Below are 25,649 nucleotides of genomic sequence, written 5' to 3' on the forward strand. Positions count from 1 at the left end.
CATAGAGTCCATGAGGAAGTCAGGAAGCTCCAAACCACTTCTATTTTTTCCTTCCCATCCAGACAGTGTTCACGGCGTCTGTCTGGTCACCACAGGGGTGGGAAATTAGGAGTTCTGATAGCTATATCCAAGGGTATTCTGTACTTTGGATAAGATGTTCTGTGCTCTTAAGACAACTCAAGTCATCTCATAAACAACTGTTCCATGGTAACAGTACACTTCTATGAGTATAACCCACACACTGGCTCTTGTGATGAGCTTCACCATGTCCCAGACTGGAGAAGGAAACAAGAATGTTGCAGTTGTAGGTAGTGTATAGCGTTTCCATGAATTCCTCTGGGTTGTGGTGACTATGCCCTGAAGGTGAATCTGAACCCCAACTGTGGTTCCTTGTTTTGCTCCTAATTCTTCACAGAGATCTGAAAGGGACTTCAGTTCATCAGAAAGAAAATCATGATGACTCCCCATCCTGCCCCACCCCAGGATCCTGTTCCTGTCATTTAATTAGATTTCAAAGCTAGCCTAAGGCAATGTATAAGTCTGAGACACTATGAGAGCCAAACTGGGTAGAGCAGGAATGAGGATTCCTGAGGGAAATACTACACACAATTCTAAATTGTGAATCTAGAAGCTACATTTCTCCTCTTTGGAAATAACAAAGCAGACAGGAAAGAGGCATAAGGCACCTCAGGATTACAAGGGGTCTGGACTTCTGAAAGAAAGGAAAATTCAACTTGAAGGTGGACTTTTTGGGTTTACGATTGCTGAGTTGGTTCATGAGAGCAGTTCACACATCTTTAGTGGAGGAAATGTGCTCATTAGCTTCCACCCTGCATGAGACGTTGGGAAGTTAAGAATATTTTCAAATAAATGATATGAACAACCAACTAAGTAAGAAGGATAAGAGTTTTAACTTGATTAAATCGAGCTGGTACCAGATTGACTGTTATTGCTGTTACTGAGACAACAGATCTCAGATCTCAGCTTGATAAAGCAGCTTCCTTCTGTGCAAAGAGCCCCAAACTTGAAGTCTGGAGATCTGAGTTTGAACCTTGATTTTTTCACTTGTTGTGGTCTTGACTACACCCCCTTTGAACTCTGCTCCCTTATCTCTACAATGAAAAGTCTACCACTTATAACCTCACAGGGTTATCATGAGGATTAAACATACATGAGAGCTCTGAGCACACTGCTGGGCAAAGAGCAGTGCTCAAATGTTTAGTTTTGTCCAGCAGTTGTTTTTCCCTCCACTCATAAATCTTTGCTTAACATTTACTTGGCCTGGTTTCTGCTCCATAAGCACCAGTTCATCCCAGTCTTACTTTGGCTTTATGCTAATGTTGCTCAAACTGCCACTGATATGGCAAACTTTGACATCGGCTGTGGGTGAGAGTTTGCTCTTTTGGAGGAGGAGCAAACAAACACAGACATTATAAAATCCTTAAGCCTAAGGGCAATGCAGTTAATCAAGTCAGTATGCCAATTCTGGAGTTTATCTGAGACAACTCATTCTGAACTTGGGACTTGGTGAAAGAAAAAGATTCTACAAAAAAAAAAAAGGTGTCCACAATGTTCATTGCAGCACTATTTACAATAGCCAGGACATGGAAGCAACCTAAGTGTTCACTGACAGATGAATGGCTAAAGAAGATGTGGCACATATATACAATGGAATATTACTCAGCCACAAAAAGAAATGAAATTGAGTTATTTGTAATGAGGTGGATGGACCTAGGGTCTGTCATACAGAGTGAAATAAGTCAGAAAGAGAAAAACAAATACCGTATGCTAACACATCTAATGGAATCTTAAAAAAAAAAAAAAAAAGGTTCTCATGAACCTAGGGGCAGGACAGGAATAAAGATGCAGACGTAGAGAATGCACTTGAGGACAAGGGAAGGGGGAAGGGTAAGCTGGGACGAAGTGAGAGAGTAGCATTGACATATATACACTACCAAATGTAAAACAGATAGCTAGTGGGAAGCAGCTGCATAGCACAGGGAGATCAGCTCTGTGCTTTGTGAGACCTAGAGGGGTGGGATAGGGAGGGTGGGAGGAAGACGCAAGAGGGAGTGGATATGGGGATAGATGTATACATATAGCTGGTTCACTTTGTTATACGGCAGAAACTAACACAACATTCTAAAGCAACTATACTCCAATAAAGATGTTAAAAAAAAAAAAAAAGGTGTTGGCAGGGGGACTTCCCTGGAGGTCCAGCGGTTAAGACTCTGTGCTTCCACCGCAGGGGGTGCGAGTTCCATCCCTGGTCTGGGAACTAAGATACTACATGCTGCATGGTGCAGTCAAAAAAAAAAAGAGAGACAGAAAGAAAAAAAAAGAAAAAGCTTCTAGTGCTGACAAACTTGACATACAGATGATTTCTGCCTGCTACCACTTCACTGAACAAAAAGGCTATGGTTATAATACTCCTATTTCCTTAATCATAAATCAGGATGTGATTCCTAATACATGTGGACTACCAGGATGTTTGCAGAATGTCTGAAATAAATGCTCTTAGAAAAATTCATCATGTATGTTCTCTAGATGTATGTCATACCTTACTGAATATTTACCTCAAAAATTTTTTTCCCTAGAATTTCCATAGAAAGCCATCCTCACAACAGTGAGGTGGGGGGAGTTGGGAGGGGGGAAGGTGGAGAAGGAAATTTCAGGATCCATCACAGAATATTAGCAGGGGAGAAAAAGACAGGAAGAATCATCAGAGCAATAGTTAGGAAGATGGGAGACCCAAAGATGATGGGCAAATGGTAGGCTCTAGGAACTCAAGACTGATCTGTTCTGCAGGACCTGGTCAGATAAACTGTCAGAAGGAAGTCATAAAGTGGAGGAACAGCTCACAGATGCCTCTAATTAGAGAGGAAGACTGAGGGTTTTTCAAGCCTGATCAAAATTGGAAGTGGATGGGTCCCAAAGCTTGATCACTGAGGCAGCCCCCGAATGAGATGTCTAAGCCAAGAAGCTAGAGTCAGAGAACACTCACGTTTACAAACCAGGGAAGAACACAGGGACCAGATCCTTCATTTTCCACTTTTTCCTGGTGGTCTCCTCATAACCCCCAAGCCCTTAGCTGGCACTTAGTTGCTCTCAGAGCAAAGAGATGTGGTCTGGAGAGGTTCCAATGTCATAGGGATACGCAACAGCGATATCTCCATACTGAGATTTAGGAAGACATGCTGCTTACAACACTTGAATGAAGAGTGGCAACATGCTGTTGCACGTCCAGGTAGTAGCGGGAGGAGAGACAGACCAGACAGACAGACCACCCCTTTCCCTGTACTGACTTCTCCGAAGAATATGTACTCTTTAGCCACACGGTGGCATGGCGAGTCCACCCACGGCCTTTCCTAGCGTCGGGGTGGGGAGAAGTGGGGAGTGGAAGGAAAGCAAGATGGAGAAACACCAGGAGACTTCAGGCAAACCATCCTCGGCTTGCCACTGTCACTGACAGGAGTGATGGAAGGGAGAGACAAGAGACGTAGAAATGTGTATTATTTGACTTAGAGAAGGCAACAGTCAGGCAGTCCAACTTCGGGGAAACTCATCTAGATTTTCCACTGATATTTTCCCATTTTCAGGCTAATTTTTCTAGGCCCCTGATTTTTTCCAACCTGAAGTTTTAAAAGTCACGCTTGTCAAAAGGTCAGAAGGAGCAACCTAAACTCCTCAGTCAAGACAATACCACTTAAAACAAGTTGCCTTGTTTCTTTAGAAGTGTTTCTGCACTTCTATTCGGTGGGATAACTATATTTAGAATAACTTATTAGTGATAATGGTCCCTGTCTTACAATGGGAAAATGTCAAAGATAAAAAGCCTCACAAGATCCAAAGGAATAATTCTTGAGTGATAACATTTTAGTCACTGTAAAGTGCTGAAGGACCATTTTTGGCCCAGGATAAGGTGAAAATCAATCTGGACACATAAAATGTCACCTGTTGAGTCTCATCACTGATATCTAGTCTAGGATCACCTTGTATATAGTGCCTGAAATAGTTTTAAGACTTTTCAGAATTCATAACCACGACACCCCTGGAAATAATAAAAAATGCCCTGAAGTATTTAAAAACCAAAATTTGAGAATCATTATGTTAAGGAGTATAATTTAGCATCCAATTAACTGAGTTAGTATTCTATTCATACATTTCTCATTTTCTTCTGTTCTGAAATCTTTGATTCTGTAGATGACGACTTGTTCAACATGATAGTGGGATGTCCATTCAGTGTGGCGTGATGTGCACTTTCTCAGTGCCAGTAACCCAGTGCGTGCTCAATACGTTTATTATTCAAGTGAACTGCACTGTATTCAATTTAAGATTGTCTAGCAAAGTCAAAATGAATTCTTTTAAAAACAGTCTTCTATTCCAAGACACACACCAATCCACAAAGCTCAGTGTGTTCCAAAGAAAACTAATTCTATGCACAGGGATAAAAGCTGCAGATGTTAACTCTTTTCATCTAGATTACGTGGCCTCCAATCTGGAAGTCTTGGATGGATAGAGTAAAATTCTAAGATGCTAATGTAGATTGTTTAGCCTTCTAGAAACTAGCTACACTTATAGGAGGTGCTGGCATGGGGGAACACTGCCATTAGACCAAGTGACTGTAGATTACTAGCCAATAACGGCAAAAACAAAATTTTAAAACAAAAAAATTTAGCTTACGTTAGAGAAAAAAGAACTTTGAAATTTACAAATTATGTACTATCTAGGCAGGGAACACAAAATCCCATTTCTGACTAGATAACTAAACATAATTCTTGTTTAACCGTAGAACTTGCAGCATCTTATAGACACAGAATGTTAAAGAAAGAATATAATTTAGCATCTTGGGTTTCCTGTCTTGCAGTGTCAGTGCGATCATAAGAACAGTGTGAAAAACATATCATCACAAGATTTATAGAGAGAAAAAGATATAGAGGCCCACACCTATCCTTTCAAATGATTTAAACAGAAAGAATGAAGAGTGGCTAATAAAAAAGGGAATTTAGTTTATAAACTATTGTGTCTGTGACTTAAAAACAGACATAAGAGGTTAAAGCCAGTTCTGTTATCTTTACAACTGTGGGAACTTTTCTTTCAGAAATTTTTTTTTTCAGATTCCCAGATAAGAAAAAAGGAGAGGGGCTGAGATATTAAAACTAATTTGTGCTTGTATTTAGTTGCAGAAAAGAACAGCTAGAATACTAGCAATGAATGTCCATTTTTGTAGAATCCATTTGCAGCTGAAACACTATCAAAGGGGACTTTTCTCCCTCTCCACTCCTAAACACACCACCAGTTAGAAAAAGCCAGGAATATTACACAGTGCCCCCACCCACATTTTTTTTTTTTTTAAAGCACAAGCTGTTTAGAAACAAAGGGCTGCATTGGCCCTCATCTCATAATGCTGTTCACGTGCGAGTTAGCCCTGCTTAGACTTTATTTTCTGACAGCAGATGAAGGGGGAAGCATCTCTGCTGTTTTGCTTTCCTTCTCTGGGCAGGTTTTCCATGAGAATGAGAAAAAGACCCAGTGATGCTTGACTTTCTGAAGTACCATAAGATTACAAACTCCACAGTCATGATTAATATGTTTTAAAGTCCTTCAAAATGGAATTACGAATACATCTTTATACAGACCTAAAACTTATCTTTCAGGAGTAGACTGGAGTTGAGATTTGAATAAATATGTTAGAAATGTTGAGGAACATTCAGAATTAAGAAGTCCCCAAAGTCATAGAGCCAAAGAGCTGTAGGTACATTTTACAATTCTGTTTCACAACTTGATTTTAATGACCTCTGCTTCTTCTTTTACTTTTTAAGTAGAACTAAGTCTACTTGCTTGCACTAACGTAGAGATAACACTGTCCTTTTTGCTACTACAGCGGCAACAGCTACCTTATTTTTTCATCTTATTTAAAAAAAAATAAACTCAACTATTTTAAGCATTTTGAAAACTCTGTTCTTACAAATAATTTTATTATATTCCACAGGCAATCACACTAATCCACAACCAATTAGATTTGTCTTTGGATTTAAATATTGAAGTCATCAGCACAGCATCACTTCAAATGCCCCAGTCAATAATGATTCTGCCCAACCCAGCAGGCACAATTATTTCATCGTTGGAAAGGTACTTAAAAAACAAAAAACAGGGGAGCTTTCAAGAAGTCAAAATAAAGATGCTCAAATACATACCTCACTTTTCAAAGTACATGAGAAAAAATAGGAACCTGTTTCACTTGGGAAAAGTTCAGTTTGATTCCCAGTGACACAATTTCTAGCAGTGGTTTGGTTCCTCACTGACTAAGTGGGCACACAGCTGCACTGGACAGATTTCTGATAGGATGACTTCTTTTTCTGTCATACGTAACAATGCTAACTGGCATAAGAATGCACACTGCCAAATGTATTGTTATTATTTTAAAAATAATTGGTTGAACAGGGAGGCACTAATTAGAATTCATCCCTCTGAAATAACAATTTCATGAAATTCACTCTTGTACCATAAGAAAATACAACGTCTTGGGAGAAAACATTTAAGGGTCAGCTCAGTGAAACTGACCTGACAGCCTTCTTTTTGGAGATTGTGCATAGCTGACCAGAAACCTAGAAAATATTGAAGACTAAACACATTGGGGATTCTGTTGTTGGTTTTGTTGTTGTGGTGTTACTATTTCCACTCACCAGCTCGAAGGGGTCGTGGAACTCCCCCAACAAAGATAGTTTTTCTGGGGTCCAAAGGCTGAGAACCATCCATTACAAAGTCACTGTCACTTAGGTTCCATGGTCGAATTTGCACCTGAAAAAAAGTCGTTTACTTGGTCCTTACTTCATTTCCATCAACCCCAAATGAGAATAAGGTGACTAAAGACAAACCCACTGATTTGTGCATTTTACAACATATACAACCCAAACAAAATCCAGTTATTAGTTAATGTAATCTGCATTAAGTGCCTTCCAATAGAACTCTTGGGGAATCTACTTACAGGTATTAGACTCAACACTCTAGACATATACCATGAAACCTTCAGAAACCACCTGTGGTTTAAAAAAGGGCAGTCTTTTATAGATAGAGTCTGGGTTTTGAATTTTAACACATGTTAGACTGTTTATAACCTGTCACATTACAGCACTTAGTTTTTTAAGAGCTCACCTAAAGAGGGACAGGAACATTGGGAATATTTTCTAAAAATTATCCATATGTCTGGATTTTAAATGATCACCCCCTAAAATTAAAACATTTCTCTTTCAGCAATATGATTTAACACAGTTTAACACTTATCAAGTTAGCACACAATTACCAGCAATATCAAATCCTGAAGGTCACAGATTTATCGACTTTTGGTTGATCTGATTTTCCTAAACAAGTCTGGTTAAATAAAGGTAAGCCCAGGAAATGAAGCAAATTTTCAAAGAATAGAAAAAGAAATCTCTATGACATATTTCTAACTGGTAATGTCTCTTCACTGGGACTCTGACTTCCTGCCCATAGTTTACACTGTTTTACCATTATCATATAAAATAAGGTATTCCATCAGAATCGTAACCTTAAAGCATATTCCTTTCAATCCATAACCAAACAAAACAAAACAAAAAAAGCACAAAAAACCCTCTCATACCGAAAGGCCAGTTTCAGCACTGCCTGAAAACCAACCAGTTGCTCAGCTGGCCATGCGCGCTGGGAAGTAGGCCAGGTATAGAAGCAGAGAAAATAGTGTCGGTCTTTAAGGAACACCCCTCTCCTTTCCCCTCATTGATTAGGATAGGAAACAAAACAGCTGAATTTTCATAGTATCAACAAAATTCTTCTTTTGCCCCATTACTCAATCAACAACACAATGCAAGGAAACACATACGATAATTTCTTATGTGGCCTGGCTATATCCAGGAGTACTCCTATTTGAAAGGTAGTAGATCTGTCAATTACACTTTCAAAACATCTTGGGTCATCTCTAACACTGGCATCGCTCAGTTAGAAGCAGGCTACACGTTCCTTATGATTGTTACAAAATGTACCCCCCCGCCCCGCAGCTTTTTGGGCTTTTATGACACAGTTGCCTTCACCAGTTAGCCAGAAGCCATAAAATCTCCACTTCTTCCCAAGACCCTAAAACCTTGGACCTGTTTGTAATTCTGTTAACACTCAGGCATCTGCTCTACCTTTATCACTTAAAAAAAAAATCCAGTTCTTTCCTTGTAAAATTTGGTCTGTTTGACTAAATTATTGTTCCCTTGACATTTACCACAAAGGCAGATTCACCAATACCATAAAACACCACTTTCAAATGCCTTCATGAGGGCCCATTATTAATTTTTAATTAAAAACACAATGTCCTGACACTAAGAAAAAGGATTCTAACGTCACCAAAAAAAAAAAAAAAAAAAGAAGTAGGGCAAATCTTTTTCTACACAGAGCCCTCTCTTCTTCTAGTCTCATCCTTTATTAAGCAGTTAAGGCAGCTTCAGGACCAGGTAATTCCATTAACTTTATGATAACTGAGTTTGCTCATATGGCTCACAAATGAAAACAATTCCTGTGTAGTATCCATAGTGTTCTGGTTTCATTTAATCAAAAGTACAGAAAATGCAGCCTTGTACGATAGCTGGAGGTTACTGCTGCTCAAAAGAACTCTGCAGACGATCTCAAACCTGCCTGTTGAGGGTCTCCATTGCTGCCTCTTCTTCCCTCTGACACCCTCCCCACCCCCCTTCATTACATCACACACAACCCATTCCCTTACCCTATTCTTGGTAAAAATACAGGAAGAGGACTAGGGAGACAGTAATGATTAATCCTATTCACAAAACCCACATTTCCCAGCTGCCACCACAGAACAGCTCCTCAGAGCTCACACCACTGCAGATTCAGAGAAATGTCAACACAGGCCAACATCAGTACACTCTAAAAGCTAAGCAAAAAGTAATACTGTGGTACTGTTTGCACTGAGAAGTTCCATTCACACTCTGGTTTCTCTCTGAAATATAAGACCATTCTCATACAGGCATGTTCTCCATCTTCTAAGGTTTATTCTCAGGGTCTAATATCCATGTTCTATCTTTCTGACTTACTCTTCGAAAAAAATATATATACGTGTTTCTCTACTCTTTTAATCCCATACTTTATAAGCTGACTCAGATATTTTGTAGAAGGGGTAGAATATAAGTAAAAGAACTGTTTTTTTTATTATGTTTATTTGTTTAATAATTTTTGAGAAAGGATGAAATTAGATCTCTGTCCTAACTCAACATAAACTTCCCCTGGCAAAACAGCTTTTACATACATAGGGATTACTCTGTGTGTGTGTGTGTGTGTGTGTGTGTGTGTGTGTGTAACAACTCTTGCAGGATGTTGTCAAATAGGCTATACTGGGCAGTAAAAGCCACAACATCCTAAGGACAAGGATAAGGTGAAGAATGGTGAAGATTACCTTAAATGAGCCTGACATGGTTTCAACACTGCCTCCTGAAGAAACCTGACCACATTTGATTACAAAGGTGACCCTAGGAAGAGGCTATCTGGGAGGGGGCACCCACTAGCCCTTTGGCCATGCCATGACCGGATACACAAAAACAAATGTCTGTAGGGCCAGACAGGCAGCATAAACATGTCAAGCTACCAGGACAACTGGTTAGTAGGCAGGCAGTGACACAATGGAGTAAACCACTCCTTTTATTTATTTTTTTAAATTTTTATTTTCTATTGGAGCATAGTTGATTAACAATGTTGTGTTAGTTTCAGGTGTACAGCAAAGTGATTTAGTTACACGTATACATGTATCTATTCTTTTTCAAATTCTTTTCCCATTTAGGTTATTACAGAATACTGAGCAGAGCTCCCTGTGCTATACAGCAGGTTCTTGTTGGTTACCTATTTTAAATACAGCAGTGTTAAACCACTCTTTTTAAAGGAAGCAGACACCTCTCAGCTCCAGCTAGAAGTTATCATTTGTGAATGTGTTGTCAGACTTTTCCATTTCTCAAAAGTAGCTAGAAATTCAGATTTTTACATGAAACTTCAAGATTTTTGAATGCTGGGAACTAATTCAAATGTATAAAGTCACTTGTACACGCTAGACAAAACTATCTGCAGGCCAGATCTATCCTGTGGGCCCCAGTCTGTGATTTCTGGTTAGAAAGGTTTAGTTACCATACAGCTCCTCACAATGGAATGTTTTATTGCATAAACACTTACGAGACAAAATTAAAAAATGGTTTTTCTTTAGTTTCTTTTTTAAGCATGTATTCCTGTGGAAGTTCTGGTCAGGACCATAAACCTACTTTTAGCTGAATTATTTGTCTTCTAAATTTTTATCTCCTTAATTAATAATTGGCTTTGTACAACTGCTTATCTCCAAAGGCAAAATCTCTTTAAGGATAAAGGCAAAAACCAAACATAAAGCTTGGTAGTATAAATATACCAATTTATACCATAAAGTGACTTCAACAGCCATCAAGAAATCTAAAAGAACAGCCGTCAAGAAATCTAAAAGAACATAACATTAATATGTAATAGCAACAGTTAGTACTAAAAGCACTAATTTTCCTTTTCAAGGTTTCCCAAAGTGTGTTCTGTGAAGTGTAGATCCCTAGGGTTGTGTTTCCTAAAAGCAGTGTTTAGGAAAAAGTTATAAACTTCCTTCTTGGAGCTTCACAGCAGACACTGGTGTATATTAATTAAAGGCTCTAAGAAGTTCTACAGGAAATGAATCTATTCGAATGTTGTTTAAGCCAGCATTTCCAAAATTACTTCCATGGAACCTATTTTTTTGCGTAACACCTATTAATACCCACACTTTGGGTAATACTGCCCTATTATATCTTACTCTTAGTATGTATCAAAATATGGCAATAATAAGGTTGAACTAATTGAACAAAACATCATAGAAACTTCACTCCAATCAAGGCCTTTTCCTCACTTATTTCCTGCTATTGCTCTCAAAGAGTTAACTAAAATTTCATCCTGGTTAAAACTGAAAGTCATTGATAGGGATAGGATTAGGCTAATTTCTAGGAAAAAAATTTAAGAAATGCAATAGAGGTCACTTATTTTGACAGGATGCTACAAGATAACATCATTTCCTAAAAAGACAATTTCACTGAAAATTTGCAAAAGCCTCTAAGTTAAAATTAAATATAAAATGCATTTTTATTGTATCTTTAATAACAGCATAAGAGAAAACATACAGTTTTAGTAAGAACAGTTTTAAACACAAGCCTTAGGACTTCAAGTTTCTGAACATGACCAAATCTCCCTATAGCTCTAGCATTCTCTCAGTTTAGACCACTATTTAGAATTTAGACATTATCTACCAGTAAATAATGTTATCTTGAGCTCATTTTAAACATCTCACCCTATATGCGGTCTGGTGCTCTCCTTAGGTTACAAACATCTACCACGTGAAGGGTCTACTGCACAGTGCCTTCCTTTTCATTTGTTGGGCTCAAAGCAGCTCCAAAAAGCAACCAAACTGTTCAGAGTCAACAGTGCAATCTGGTGGCTAGCTCAGGAAATCACCTGACCAAATCCCCCTTCCCTGCCATCTGATCTCTTTCCCACAAAGTATCCATAAAGCTCATAGCTCAGCATCGTCCCAACCCCACCCCATTTCCTTTTTCCTCTTTTCAACACTCTTCAAACTCCTACTCAAGCTCTTCAGGAAAAAGTCTCCATTTTTCTCTCCCTAATCCTACAATCCTTTCAATGTACATGAATCAGAAAAACAATAGTGCAGAACCATCAGGACTGCTCTCCCCAGTAAGCAGCAGCATCCCGGCTCTTCTGACAACCAGGATGAGTCAGCTAAACCTAGGTCCGCTGATACAGCTGCAACAGCTCAGCTGCAGTGGTAATGAACTCAGACCCACCCCAGCTGTCAGCAATTCTATTTTAAGAATCACAGACCTCACAGAATGACTGGAGTGCCCCACAGTATCACAAATAAACTAGTTTGTGGTTTGTGAGGCATCTTTATCTCTTCCACGTGTAAGGGGTTGTTTTATTATTATAACCACCAAAACTAACAGCCGTAACAGCAATAACTGTGGTTTGGACTCTTCAAAGTATATTCACATTTGGTATCTCATGTCAACCTAATTTTCAACACATAGCTCCCGAACAAACGGCTCAGCCACCTTTGTGGAGTTTAGATGCTACCTGTGATTCTCAAATGCTGCCCTCCACCCAATAGAGAGGATAAGAAGATGCCCTCCCTGTACCTTCTGCGGTAAGTGGCCAGAAAGAAACTTAACAGCTGCTCAGAGGCACTGGCCTTGATGAGACTTCTGTACCCTGGGCAGCTCTGGGGCCTCCAGGCAGAGCTCCACTGGGACTCAAAGCAAAAAGCTCTCACTGTCACACTAAGACTATTCCTCAGATACCAGTAGATCACAGGCCCCAAAGAACCTCAGCAAAATAGCCTGGATTCTTCTTAGACAGGAAGCCGAAAGTAACCCTGGGAAATTCTCTTACACTCTCCCAGGATGCTCCACACCCACCACCAGCATCAAGAAACAGTGCAGGTACAAAAAGGAAATTGCTGCCATCCGCACCAGGCTACACAGCCTGATGTATGGAAACCACAGGCTTACAGCCCCACTGGGAACTTCAGTTACTGTTGAACAATTCAAACAACACTCTGTATACTGTTTCATAAGGGCACCCAGTACAAAAACAGAGCATGCATAAACTGTACCCCAAAAATGGTGATGTACATCCTTGCTCTATGCTTGATATAATAAAGCCATTATCAATTAGATGCTATGATTAATACCCGTACTTACAACCGTAAGATTCAAAGAAACATCTTCCCTCCAAAGGCTTTCCAGACTCCCTCAGGAACACCTGACCACTTTGCTTTTGAGCCACCCCACATCAACTACCGTCTATAATGCTTCCATCATAGCACCTGTGACTCCTTACTCCACTTACTATTCACTTGGCTATTTCCCTCCATTGGACTCTGGGGGCCTCTAAGGCTGAGACCATATCTCTGTGTGGGTCCCAACTGCCCAGCACAGCACTCAACCCTTAATGAGTGCTCTGTGCTCCTCAGCATGCTGGTGAATTAACGAAGGTTTTCCCGAGGGGCAGACAGTGTTGCTGTAAGAACTTGTCCAGCAGCTGCCCCTCTATAGCTCCCCAATCACTCTCCTCACTCCACTGAAAGCTACCTTCTAGAGGCATGGAAATACACTGTCTGGTCACCAGTGGGTACGCCAGGGCTTGGGCCTAATCAGTGCAAATTTCTGATGCCACTAGGTGACGCACGCGGTGATCAGAATCATCTAGTGCTCGTCATCACTTCTGATATTCCCGCGTCACTTAGAAAGTATAAGCGAGATAGATGATTCCCTTTTGAAAGAAAGAAGAAACTAGCAGTTTTGAGCACCTACACTGCACCACTGTGCTAGGCATTTTACATACACTGTCACATTTAAACTCACCATAACTGTTATGCTGTAAAAATTATCTCTACTTTAAAAACAAGGAAACTCAGACTCAGAAGTGTGACAGCAACTCAGGACTGAAACCCAGGTTTATCTGACCCCAAGTCTATAGACACTCTTTCCACTGCAATGATGCTGTGTGCCTGCAAGGCTCCCTGTCCTCCAGGCTACTGGCCACCAGCTCTGCTTCTCAAGAGTCTCCTGGAAAAGTCAAAATGCATTTTTATTTGTGAATGATTAACCTCTCTCTTCTTTCCAATCTCATTTGGCCCATTTTCAACACATTAAGAAATGACCCATAGACTCTTCTCAAAGCTACTAAACAAAACTAGCAGTTAGAAAAGCTCAAATATGATTTGGCAATGAAACTGGCTATTTTAACTTCTAGGTTCATAGCCTCAGGCACTCTTGCGTTGCAGCCAGACAATTTTGTCCAATGTCTACATAAATGTGTATTTTCAGTTCCATGGCGCTAGGGCAAGGATGTTGTCACTGGCATGCCGATCACTCAAACTCTTGAGAGGAATGTACACATAAAAGTTCACGTTACCTAAGTTTTTCCTGGGAAGAAGCCTATTCTTTGAGTGAGCTTCATGAAATACTAATTCTACCAGAATCTTCACAAGTATAATCCCCAAAGAGGTATATAATATGCTGGATTAAACAATATTACACACATTTATTTATTGCAAAACTCCTCAGAACTTTAATATATCAATGTTTCTCAAATGTTCTTGGCTATGGAATCTTTAATTAAAGGAGAAAGTGGATATAAAATGTACAAAGTAAGTGCTCAATAAGGGACACCTATTATTATTAAGAGCAAACGTTCTGTCAATGATCCTCTCAAGAGACCAGTGTTTGATGAGACAAGCATTCTTCAGAACACACTTTGGAAAACACGGACTATGATCCATTAGGGGATGGTATTGGCTATTTTGCCCCCTGGTTACCATTTTGTACACTGAAACTGCAGCATCTTTTAGACCTCCCTAGAAAGGAATAACAGCTTCCAAAGACTCAAGCACTAAGAAACTCTGGACCCATTTGCAAAATCAGAGATGCATGGAGAAAAAAAAAATAAGACTTATTATGAATAGGAGGTACTTTTCTCATTTTAAAGGAGGAATTCTTTCTTTGGAGAAATTCTTATGATGGGAGGTGTCCAAAGCATGAATTTAGACCAAGGAACAAATAAATAAATCAAGAAGATTAGAAGTGCTAAAGATTTCCAAGGTGGGATATGACACAAAACCAGATTTGACTGAGCCAAGATAAAATTATAGTTATTGTCTCAGGAGGTAGTAGGTGGGGAATGAAAGAGTTTGAGTAAATATAAAACAAACCCAAGGACTGAGGCCATCAATCAAGACTGCCCTACAAGCCCCTACCTGTTTTTCCCAATTTAATTTCCCTCTACTCCCTTTCATATATTTGTGTTCCATCCTAAGTGTTCTGCATTCATACCACACAATTTCTCATTTCTGTGTTCACACTGTTGCCTTTCTCCAAAATGTCTATTCCCCCACACCTCGATACTTCTCCTGGCCAATCTCCAAACTCTCTTCATCCTCCAAGACCTCGTTTAAATGACACTTCATCCAAGAAGCTTTCTTTCATCACTCCTGGTATGTATAAACTGTCCAAAGTGCTTGATCTACATCTTACCTCGCTGTATTCATTATTTTTCTTAATTTGACAAATATCTGAGAACCTCTTATGCACCAGGCTCTACAGATTTGTCTATTTATACACTTGTTTTATCTACTCATTATATTATTAAGTTTTTGAACACAGGATTTTATGTCTGATTCAAAATAAGTTCTGATTCATAGTAACCAATACTAAAGCCTTGCCCATAGTAGGCACTCAAATGTGGTTTGAAGGAAGAAAGGAAGGCACAGCATTTTTAAAAGCTGTATGTGGGCTGGAGACAGCTTAAATCCTAGGCAAAACGATCGGCCTATTTTTGTAACTAAAAAAAGTGATGAAAAATGCTAGAGATTCCTCTGATTTATAAATGGGGGTAGGAGACACTGGAATGACAGACAGATTAGACCGATTTAAAAATTAAATAATTAAACCAGCCTCTATTTCCAGCTTCCTTTTTTTTCCACCATTTTTTTTTTAATTTTTATCTTTCTAGTTTTAAGTGGATGACCTGAGCAATAACCTAAAGAATTCACCTTACATAAGACACTTCAGTTTGGTAAGACAGTTTAAATATATATATAGCAAAGTCAATCTGTCATGTTTTAGAATATTTATAAATTGTGATTGTGCTATAAATTGTAAGGAGGAAGAATTAGGAAACTTTTCTGATACTCCTTTCAAGGTGTTTGCTATCCCACATCTCTGGCCAAAGTGTTCTAGAAGTTAAGAACCATAATATCTCCTTCCTCACCTCCTTTTCAAGGTTACTCTTTTCAGCCCCTCAATCTGTTAGACCCTCTTAGGTTTCCTCATCTATCAGTCTGCTGTCTTGAACCTTCAGGTTCAGCCTATTTCTACATTCGAAAAGTAGAGTTCCCTTAACAAGAGGGACCACTGTCACAATGGCTGCCTGCTTTACTGGAAGCATGGACAAGAACACAGCTATCCTCTGGGAAGGCTGGGACATCTGAGCTATGGAACTCCTCTTGCTGGAGGAAGGGGAAAAAAAAATCACCGATCTAGAGGCTTTGCAATTACTCCTACTCTTGCCAATTTGTCTTTCATTCTTTAAGACTGAGGCGTCCTCTACTCAATACCCTGTAATGGCCTATATGGGAAAAGAATCTAAAAATGAGTGGATATATGTATATGTATAACTGATTCATTTTGTTGTACATCTGAAACCAATACAACATTGTAAATCAACTATACATCAATAAAAATTAAATTAAAAAAAAGACTCAGGGGTCAATTAATCAGGCCATAAATACAGTTTCTTTTGCCATCTTTCAGGATCAGACCTATATATAGAATAGTGGAGTCATCTAATGAAAGGTAATCACTGACCAAAAATATAACTACCTGAAATCCACTAAGTATGGATTCATTTGAGTTAAAAAACAAACATAATCTTAGAAAGGATAAGTGAGAGGGAACCTTTCTACAGGCGCTGTATTAGGAAACCCATGTGATTAACCTAATCCACACAAAGGGAGTAGGGGGTTGATTTAGGGGAAAGGGAGAGGGCAAAGGACAGAAAATCTGTGAGGTCACTTTAGAACATGGTGTATATTTCCAAGGAGGAATTCTGGGAGGACTGGAGAGAACTAAACGACAGAACGAGGGCACTAAGATCCTGAAAGGTAGCCAAGCTAAGAAGTAGAAAAAGCCAGAAAGAGCCACAGCTCAGAAGGTTTGGTGAATGAGCTCTAGAGGCTGACTTTACCTTGACCTATTGCCCAGGTCCTCATTTACTCCCAAATGTTCAACCCAGCTCTCACTGTCTGTGGGAGCATCCAAAATGAGGTGGAATGTACCGAAACCTGGTAGGTAAGTGTGACCAAATGAGGCTGGGAGTGGAAGATGTGGAGCTGAAGCCAAGAAAGAGGTTTCAAAAATGGAGCCAAAAGAGCCAGAACCCAAAATGGGATCCAGTTCATTAGAATTACAGGTATTTGGGGACTTCTATGTTTCCCATCCTAAGTTTTATTTCAATTGTTTATGCTGGAAATTCTGAGTATGCCTGGGTCAAAGAAATACGTGATCAGCAGCCACCATTCAGAATTCACCAAGCTCCAATAAAACTGCTTCACTTGAGCTCAGAAAATGGAAACTGGAATAAGGCAGAAATTTGTAGAAACACAAACAATGAAAGTTAGTTTCCCTATAAACATTTCCAAAACAGATAATTACACTAATTAATTTCAAAAGTCCTTCAAGCCAAGGGTAATACACATGTTTGGAGTGAAAACACTCAACAGTAATGGTGTTGCCTCCATACCACCTCTGCCTGCAACCACCACTGCTCATCCCCTCTCACAAGACGTCCAGCCCTGGTGTGAGCTTGCCCTGACGGAACATATGACCCACCTCCTCCCACATAGCCAGTGACATGGCCCTTCCAAGGTACACAAGCCCCATGTGCTCACCTCCAGACTCCTCCCCTCAATTCAACAGCTTCTTAATCTACTCTGGGTGTAACTGTCTCAGTATGTACCTCTACCCCTCTGTCGTTTTACAGATACGAACATATTTCAAATCCTCTCCTGCAGTGCATGACCAACCCCCCCCTTAACCCTTCTGAGCTCACTCCCACTCCCACTGATGTGTCAGTGGCAGAGACTCTCTGGAGGTTGACCATTTTCCTCTGACATCTGACCCTGCCAAACTGGGCTCAGTCTGTCTAATTTCATATTACTCCAAAGAGATTTAGAAGTTATTGCAGCTTTCTTATTATTTTTTCAGAGGAAACACTGTACACTCCCATTCTAGTCAGTCCCCATGTCTCCCTCTTAACACACAGCCTCTCTACATTGTTTAAATTAAGACGAAGGTTAACAAAGGCTCCTTACTCTTTTTCCCAGCCGGCTATTTTCTACTGTTTTCCTATACAGCTACCTGTATAGCTACCCTATCCAATGCTGTTAACTGTTGTTATAAAAATTGGGCAATAGCCCCAGATATTGAAAAATTATAGTGATACTTTCAAACTTGCTAAAATCCTTGCCTCTTCCTCTGCATCAATTATTGTACCACAACTCAGGATCCCCATTCTTTAGTAACTCCCTCTTCTGCTTTACATACTGTAATCTCCCACTTATGGGTGGCCAAGTCCCAGCATCATTTTTTTGCAACCAATTGTAAACCCTGTTCTAGATGTCACCATTCTTTTCAAAATATGTTACTAGGTAGATAAGCTCTAACCCTGCTCTCCTGAATCCTCTAGCACTATGTAGAACTAACAGCACCGCTTGTGCAAGTACCCGACCTCACCAAACGCTTTCACATTCATTTTGTTCTTATCTGAGCCTCTCAACATCCCAGAGAGGAACCATTTTTCTTCTCATTTTATAGGTGAGGAAGCCAAGTTGCAGCAAGGATTATGTGATTTATTCAGAGTCAAGAAGATATTTAAATGCTAGATTCAAGACTCAAACTGGGAACTTTACATCTGACCACGACTCTTTCCGCATACACATTTCTGAGAATAAACCTGGCTGTCAAGCAAGCCCAGCACCTCTGGTGTAAGGGGATGCTTTCGGCCCCATGACAGATACCTGCCTTGGTCCCTTATTCCACACCACTATTTTTTACTCTATTTCCCACCCCTAGCACCAAGTCTTGACACACAGACTCACCCCCCTCCCAACCTCCTAAGGATCTTTACTTCTGCCATGTTAACCAAGTTTTTTCTTCTGCTCTAAACAGTCTTGCCCCTTCTCCACTGATAGCCCCTCTGCCAGGAGAAAGGAAGCGGTCTTCCTTCTGTTACCTAGTGACTTATACTCTTTGGCTCAGAAACTACAAACTTAACCACAAATTCTGTAGAAGTGTACATTATCTATGATTTTGGGTCCATGTTCTCTGTCCTTCCCCTCCGCTGCCCTATTTGAAGCTATCCCATTTTAGATTATAAGCTCCTGGCCCAGAAGGCGCTATTTAGCCAGCTATGGGTACCACCCAGCACAATGCCTTGCATTCAAAGGCATATAAACGTTGATGATTATGATCTTTTTTAAAAAAAAATAAATAAATTACTCCTGCCCTTGATCTGAAATAATGACAGAAACCAGCTGCCAAAACCACTAAGAGCATTATTTACTTCAATTCAGAGTTTCTGAATAGGAATTAGCATAAAAGAGCCGTAAAGTGAAAGACAAGGGCACATTTGTTTACATGTGGTCCCAAAGGTATAAAGCAAAATACTGAGTAATTTGTTATGAGCTTCCCATCAACAGCAGTCCAGCTCTATTGCATAGCAAGGTCACCCCGGGTAAGAGGATCCTAGTTTCAGCATTCCCATGACAAGGAAAAGGCGATCAGCTATTCCAATTGCATACGTGCTCTGGAAAAGCAACAGCTGGCTGCATATTACTCACCGGTTTATCCTTGATGGTGGGGCTTGACACGCACAGGTACAGTTTCCCATCTTCTTCTAGGCAGGCATCTATCAAAGCTTGCACTGAGCTCTCCTCCTGGAACAGCAGAAAGGCATAGCCTTGGGGAGAACAAAAACAAAAGGGTGGGGGGAGGAATCAGTAAATTAAACTCAAAGTACCAATTAAAAATTTACCTATTGTTTCACTTTGGCAAATTCTTACTAAAATCTAAGAACTTGAAGTGGGACACAGGGAAGTAAGAGTCATTGAGACCCTCATGTGTTAGGTACTCATAGACTTTACCTTGTATTGGGTATTACAGGCACTGTATTAGGTACTCATAGACTTTACTTTGATTAATTTCCATAATTACTCAGGGGGGCAAGTTCAGAACACATCTATGGAATTTCCATTAAATAGGTTTGGTCATCTTTAATGAGAGCAGGCAGACTCACCAATGGCCTGAGCCACAGCGGCTCAGGAAACAAGCATCACCTGCCCTCCAACTTCCACCAAGCTCTAGGCTTGACACATGCTGCAACATGGATGTACCCTGAAAACATTATGCTAACTGAAAGGAGCCAGGCACAAAATACCGCATATTCTATGGAATGTCCAGAATAGGCAAATCTAGAGAGACAAAAAATAGATTAGTGGTTGCCTAGGGCTGGGGGAGTGGAGGGAATAGGTACAGTGTTTCTTTTGGGGATGATGAAAATCTTCTAAAATTGATTGTGGTGGTGATTGCACAACTGTGAACATACTGGAAACCACTGAACCGTACATTTTAAATGGGTGAACTGTGAATTATATCTCAACAAAAGTTGTCAAAAAAAAAGCTCAACAATAGGCTAATGTGTCTTTATATGTTATATCTGATGGTGATGCTCTGTTTCTTCAAGGATATTCTCCTGTCTCACGGCTGAATACATGATCTGTGAATGTGGACACGAGCTGCAGGATGTCCATGGACACAGCCAGCTTTGTTCAGTTCAATTCAGTAAGATTTACCGAGCAACTGTTACAAACGAGACACAATCTATGGATTATGAGGAAAATTGAGATGAACGAGACTAGGTTCCAGCTGTCCAGAGACTTATATGATAGAAGAAACAGGCTTTTAGACAATTAACTTCTTGCTACAAAGCTGAGGGAGATAAACGGAAATAAGAAGTACTATGGGAACCCAGACAAGCAAGGAATCTGACTTGAGGGAATCAGCAAAGACGTCAAAGAGGACAATAGATGTTCAAGGGGCCAACTGTGGCACTTGCTGCTACACTGGCATTCATGAATGGCAGCTGAGCAAAGGCCCATGATGAGCTAGTCTAAACCTGAGTATTCAGCTGTTCAACCTCTCTACAATCCCTTCAGCTTTGCTAAGTCTCTCAGCTGTCACCTCCACTCCCAGTCCTGCTACTGACCTCAAAGGAAATCATCACCAATAAGACTCTCCTCTGGCGCACTGTGTGCCAGAAAGATGTGAGTGGTGAAGAAGGGTAAGAACCCCCGTGTTCAGAAGCTTCTCACACATCAAACAAAGATGCTAATCAACTGGCCTAGAAGCAAAGCTCTCTGAAGTCCTGGGCAGCACGTGATGACAGTGGCAGTGGACAGTGAATAATGGGTACTCTTTATCCTTTTCCCCAACTCCTCATCTACTATACAGAGCATCCAAGCAAACAGAGTAGGAAAAAGATCAATCATTATGCAGCACACCAGGAGTGGCCAATGCAACAGGCAGAAGCCAATACGAAGGGGAAAGCACCGAGCCCACAGGAACGGGTATGGAGCTACAAGATGGAGGCTGCCTACATGGCAGGACCCAGAGCTGTTTTCTGGGCTTTGCTCCCAGGCTAGATGGGTCAAAGGATTCAGCAGATGGCCAGGCAAGAACAATAAAACTTAACTGCAAAACTAGAAAGGATAATACATCATTTCTTCATACCCCCTCTCTTTTCGAAATAGTATCAAACGATTACCAAGCCCCAGCGAATCTATTAAAAGTTCAATGTTTTCATTTAATGTGAGAACATTAATTACACTTGCCAAAGAGAATATTAGAGGTCAGTGAGTTAAAAAATGCAAAGATCACAAAGAGGAGGTCTCAGCATGTCCTCTCAAACCTCCTGCCTCACCAAGTTAAATCTTGGTGCAAATCTTCCACAAAGGTCCTCAGAGGCGTGCTGAATATCTTGCTCTTGGAGAGGACCCTGTCTGTGTACAGTACGCGCAGGCACATCAAAAAGGCCTGGGGACGGGGCAGCTCAGTGAGCTGGGGTTCTCTCTAGCTCCTTGCCTCTGCAAGGCCACCGAGCTGGCTGCACCTTTCCTGCACATTGCTGCCCACCTCTTACAATCTTCCACACCAAATCCCACACTGTGTTCAACTTGGGCATCAGAGGAAAGGGAGGGTGTCTCCCCATAGCAGCGAGTAGCTACCACAAAATCACACAGCCTGTCTCACAGCCATAAATGACAACACTGGCAATAGACAGAGTAAAAACAACTGGGAGTCACAAGCAAAAGCCTGCTACAAATATTATTACCAAGGAAAATACCTACAACTTCTTTTCCTTTCCCAGGGAATGGGCCAATTTCTTCAGAATGGCTCTTTTACAACAAATCATCTCTCCTCCCTGATCAGCAAGCTGCTACTCTCAGTAACAACAACATTCTCTTAGCACCACAGATAAGGGGTGTAACTCACGTCCAACCATTTCCTTCAACCCTGCCTCCTACCTCAGGCCTTTCAACCAAAACAAAATTCACCAGAGACCCCAACACACCCATGAAAACAACTTCATGATACATTCACCTACTAAAACACCTTCTGATATCTCAAGGTCAACCAAACCCAGATAACAACAGAAATCAGAGGATTAAAAAAAAAATCAGGAAGGAAGAAAACTTCAAACACATTTCCCTTTTGATCTTCAGAAATTCGAGGTCAAAGTAAACAAAGTAGAAAAAGGTCCCTTCAAGAATAACAAGGTCTGGGCTTCCCTGGTGGCGCAGTGGTTGAGAGTCCGCCTGCTGATGCAGGGGACGCAGGTTCGTGCCCCGGTCCGGGAAGATCCCACATGCCGCGGAGCAGCTAGGCCCGTGAGCCATGGCCACTGAGCCTGCGCGTCCGGAGCCTGTGCTCCGCAATGGGAGAGGCCACAACAGTAAGAGGCCCGCGTACCGCAAAAAAAAAAAAAAAAGAATAACAAGGTCAATGTGAGATGGACATTAAATCAATGATTTACTAAAAGGCAAATTCCACATGGTCCTACAGAAAGAGTTCTGGACTAGGAGTCAAAATGCCTGGATTTGGGTCCTAGTCCTAACACTTATTGACTGTGTAGTAATAACAGCTAACAGGTAACATTTATTGAGCATCTACTATGCACCAGGCACTGTTTCTAAGTGCCTTATGTGTATTAACTCGTTTCATCTTCACACACACTCTGAGATAGTCACTATTTTAAATTCTGTTTTACAGTTAAAGAAACTTCAAGAGTGATTAAGCGACTTGTTTGATGGTGATTGTTCTATCACCCAGTAAGTGGTGGAATCATGGACTTGAATGTTAAAGTTTCTGAGTCTCAATGGCCTACATGGGAAAAGAATGTAAAAAGGAGTGGATATATGTATATGTATAACTGATTCACTTTTCTGTACAGCAGAAACTAACACAACATTGTAAGTCAACTCTACTCCAATAAAAATTAAAAAAAAAAAAGTTTCTGAGTCTTGGCTCTTTTACCTGTAAAATGAAGATTATCCTATGGAGATGAAGGCTGTGAGATAATATACGTAAAGTGCTTTGAAAACTAGGATATCGTGCAAGTGTCAATTTTTCTTTTACTGCATTTTCAGTTATTTTTGTGATAATGTAAAATTAAATTATTTTGCATATGGTCTCATTATAAAAATTAAGAGTTCAGATTAATGAGATACTTTCTTCTTTGCATTTGCGAGCATTTGGTGAATAAAGGGAAGTAATCTAGATACTAAAGGAAAACAGTTTTTGAATGACAGGCTAAATAAATATTACTGTAAACAATCAATAAAGTGACAATATTTGCTTTCATATATCATTAGCAAGTTCTATTAGGAGAGAGAATCATCCAATGTGGTACTATTTGCTGATTTTCATACACTCTTTAAATAAAAGCCTATTATACCTATAAATCAAGCTCCTCAAACTGTCACTATGATGGCAGGTTCTTCTGTTAGTTTGAAAGGTATAAAAAAAACTTGGCCCAAAAGTTAGAACCTCCCTCTGTTTTCCCTTGCCCTCTGAGCCAGCCAAGAGATAACAGGATTATAAAAACTCAAGTTTCAGAAATGGTGACCTTCTTACCCAAGTACCTAAGAAGTGTGGTGAGCTATGGGAGGCCCTCAACTCAGAGCCAGTCTGTAGGTGGAAACAGGGGCTCTGGGGAAGCAGTAGGAACTCTTGGCATGGTCACCATCACCACCCTGGATTATGGGCAGAGCAGGAAGCTGCTTGCTTTCCCACTGGTGCCAAATTGATTGGGAAGGAAGGGTAGAACAGTGAGGGATTTTTGGACAAGCCTGAACTGACCAATGTACTTCTCTGGGGTGAAGAGGTATGGAGTGAGAGAGGGGACTTAACTGGGATAATTCCATTTTATCTGACCAAGTTTTTGAAGGATAAATTTAATTAAAGATTTTTTTCCTCTTAATACCCAAAACACATTGAGTATAACAACCTCCAAAATGTTCTTGGCTACCTTTCAAAAACAAAGCTTCCTGAGCTCTTAAATACATAAGTTTTCATGTTATAATTTTTTTATACTTGATCCCTAGTACAAAACACAGTCACCACCAACTTCACCACCACAAACACCAGTTACTAAGTGCTTACAATGTGTGACGCACTTTGCCAATAATAAACACTTTACCTCACAGTAATTCTATGCGGTAAATACAGTTGTTATTATTACCATTTTACAGATAAGGAAACTGAAGCTCTGACAGGTTAAGGGATACCTCAGATTAAAACCTAGAGATTAAATTTGGGATTGAAATTTAGGTCAGCTTCCAGAGCCCTCATTCTTTATCCACTTATACTGTCTTACCTAAAAATGATGAGATAAAGTTTTCAATATCACTAGCAAATAAATACTTGCCTATTTATTATTTATTGTCACTTTTGTGACAGTGATCATTTGACAGTGGTTTAGTGGCATGAAGTGGTCACCTGTGCTTTAGTCCTACAATTTAAGGTCTATGCAGATATATTTGCTCTAAAGCCCACCAAAACTATATTAAGAAGAGCTATAAAACCAAATAATCTCAGCTCAAAAAAAAAAAACAACTATATTAAGAAGAGCTGAAATGATGAATTTCAAAATAATCAGAAGTTTAGTTTTAGTTTATTTAGGTCAATAGAATTATCATATTTAGTAAAGATGCTTATTGTTTTCAATGTATTTTTAACTTGTATATTTAGAATGAAGGCTCTTGAGGGAGTTAAAGAGCAGATCTCACTAAATTAGACTTTAATAAAATGAACATCACCATCACAGTAATCATCAGCTTAAGCAAGTATCTTCAATGGATGCTAAAACCATTGGGTAAATCTGGGAGGGGATACAAGATACTCATGCTATCTTAAGGTATCACTTTGAAGATGAATAAGTATTTGCAAAGGGAGAAAAACGTACTTTCACAGTGGAGAAATCTGGCAGACAGCACCATAACCAAATGATCGCTCCGAACATCACCAACAACAGGGCAAACTGACATCATGTGCCTCTCGTATTATGTCCTTCTCGGTGCAGCACGTCATCTGCTAAGAGTGTTTCCCCTGAATCTCATTATGAAGAAACAAACCTATCATTCCAAATTAAGTGACAGTCTATAAAACATCCGGCAGGAACTCTTCAAATGATACAAAAGACAAAAAGCCTAGGAAAGTATCTAAAGTAAAGGAGACTAAAGAGACATGACAACTAAATGTATGGCGAGACTGTGACTGGATCTTGGATTTAAAAACAAAAAAAGCTCTAAAGGACATTACTAGAATAATCTGGATACTTCTTGTTCTCAGAAGACATATGGTGAATCATTTAGGAGTGAGGGGTCTTAATGTCTACAATTTACTCTCAAACGATTCATCAAAAAATATGTATGTATATATACACATACTGAC

At 40.0% G+C, this 25,649-nt stretch overlaps 1 protein-coding gene across 5 annotated transcripts in view; it reads right to left on the reverse strand.

The window, feature by feature from the left end:
• Positions 1 to 25,649, reverse strand: part of CPEB3 (cytoplasmic polyadenylation element binding protein 3) — a 176,758-nt gene that overhangs the window by 25,318 nt on the left and 125,791 nt on the right. For all 5 annotated transcript variants that reach the window (XM_082673966.1, XM_082673967.1, XM_082673964.1 and 2 more), the window contains exons 7-8: positions 19,481 to 19,599; positions 6,687 to 6,801 (exon numbers count right to left, since the gene is read on the reverse strand). In XM_082673966.1, coding sequence (XP_082530092.1) covers positions 6,687 to 6,801; positions 19,481 to 19,599 — 234 coding nt within the window. The remainder of the gene's footprint in view (positions 1 to 6,686; positions 6,802 to 19,480; positions 19,600 to 25,649) is intronic.

The sequence above is a fragment of the Grampus griseus genome (genome assembly GCF_964374135.1).
Source record: "Grampus griseus genome assembly, chromosome: 16".
Taxonomy (NCBI): Eukaryota; Metazoa; Chordata; class Mammalia; order Artiodactyla; family Delphinidae; genus Grampus; species Grampus griseus.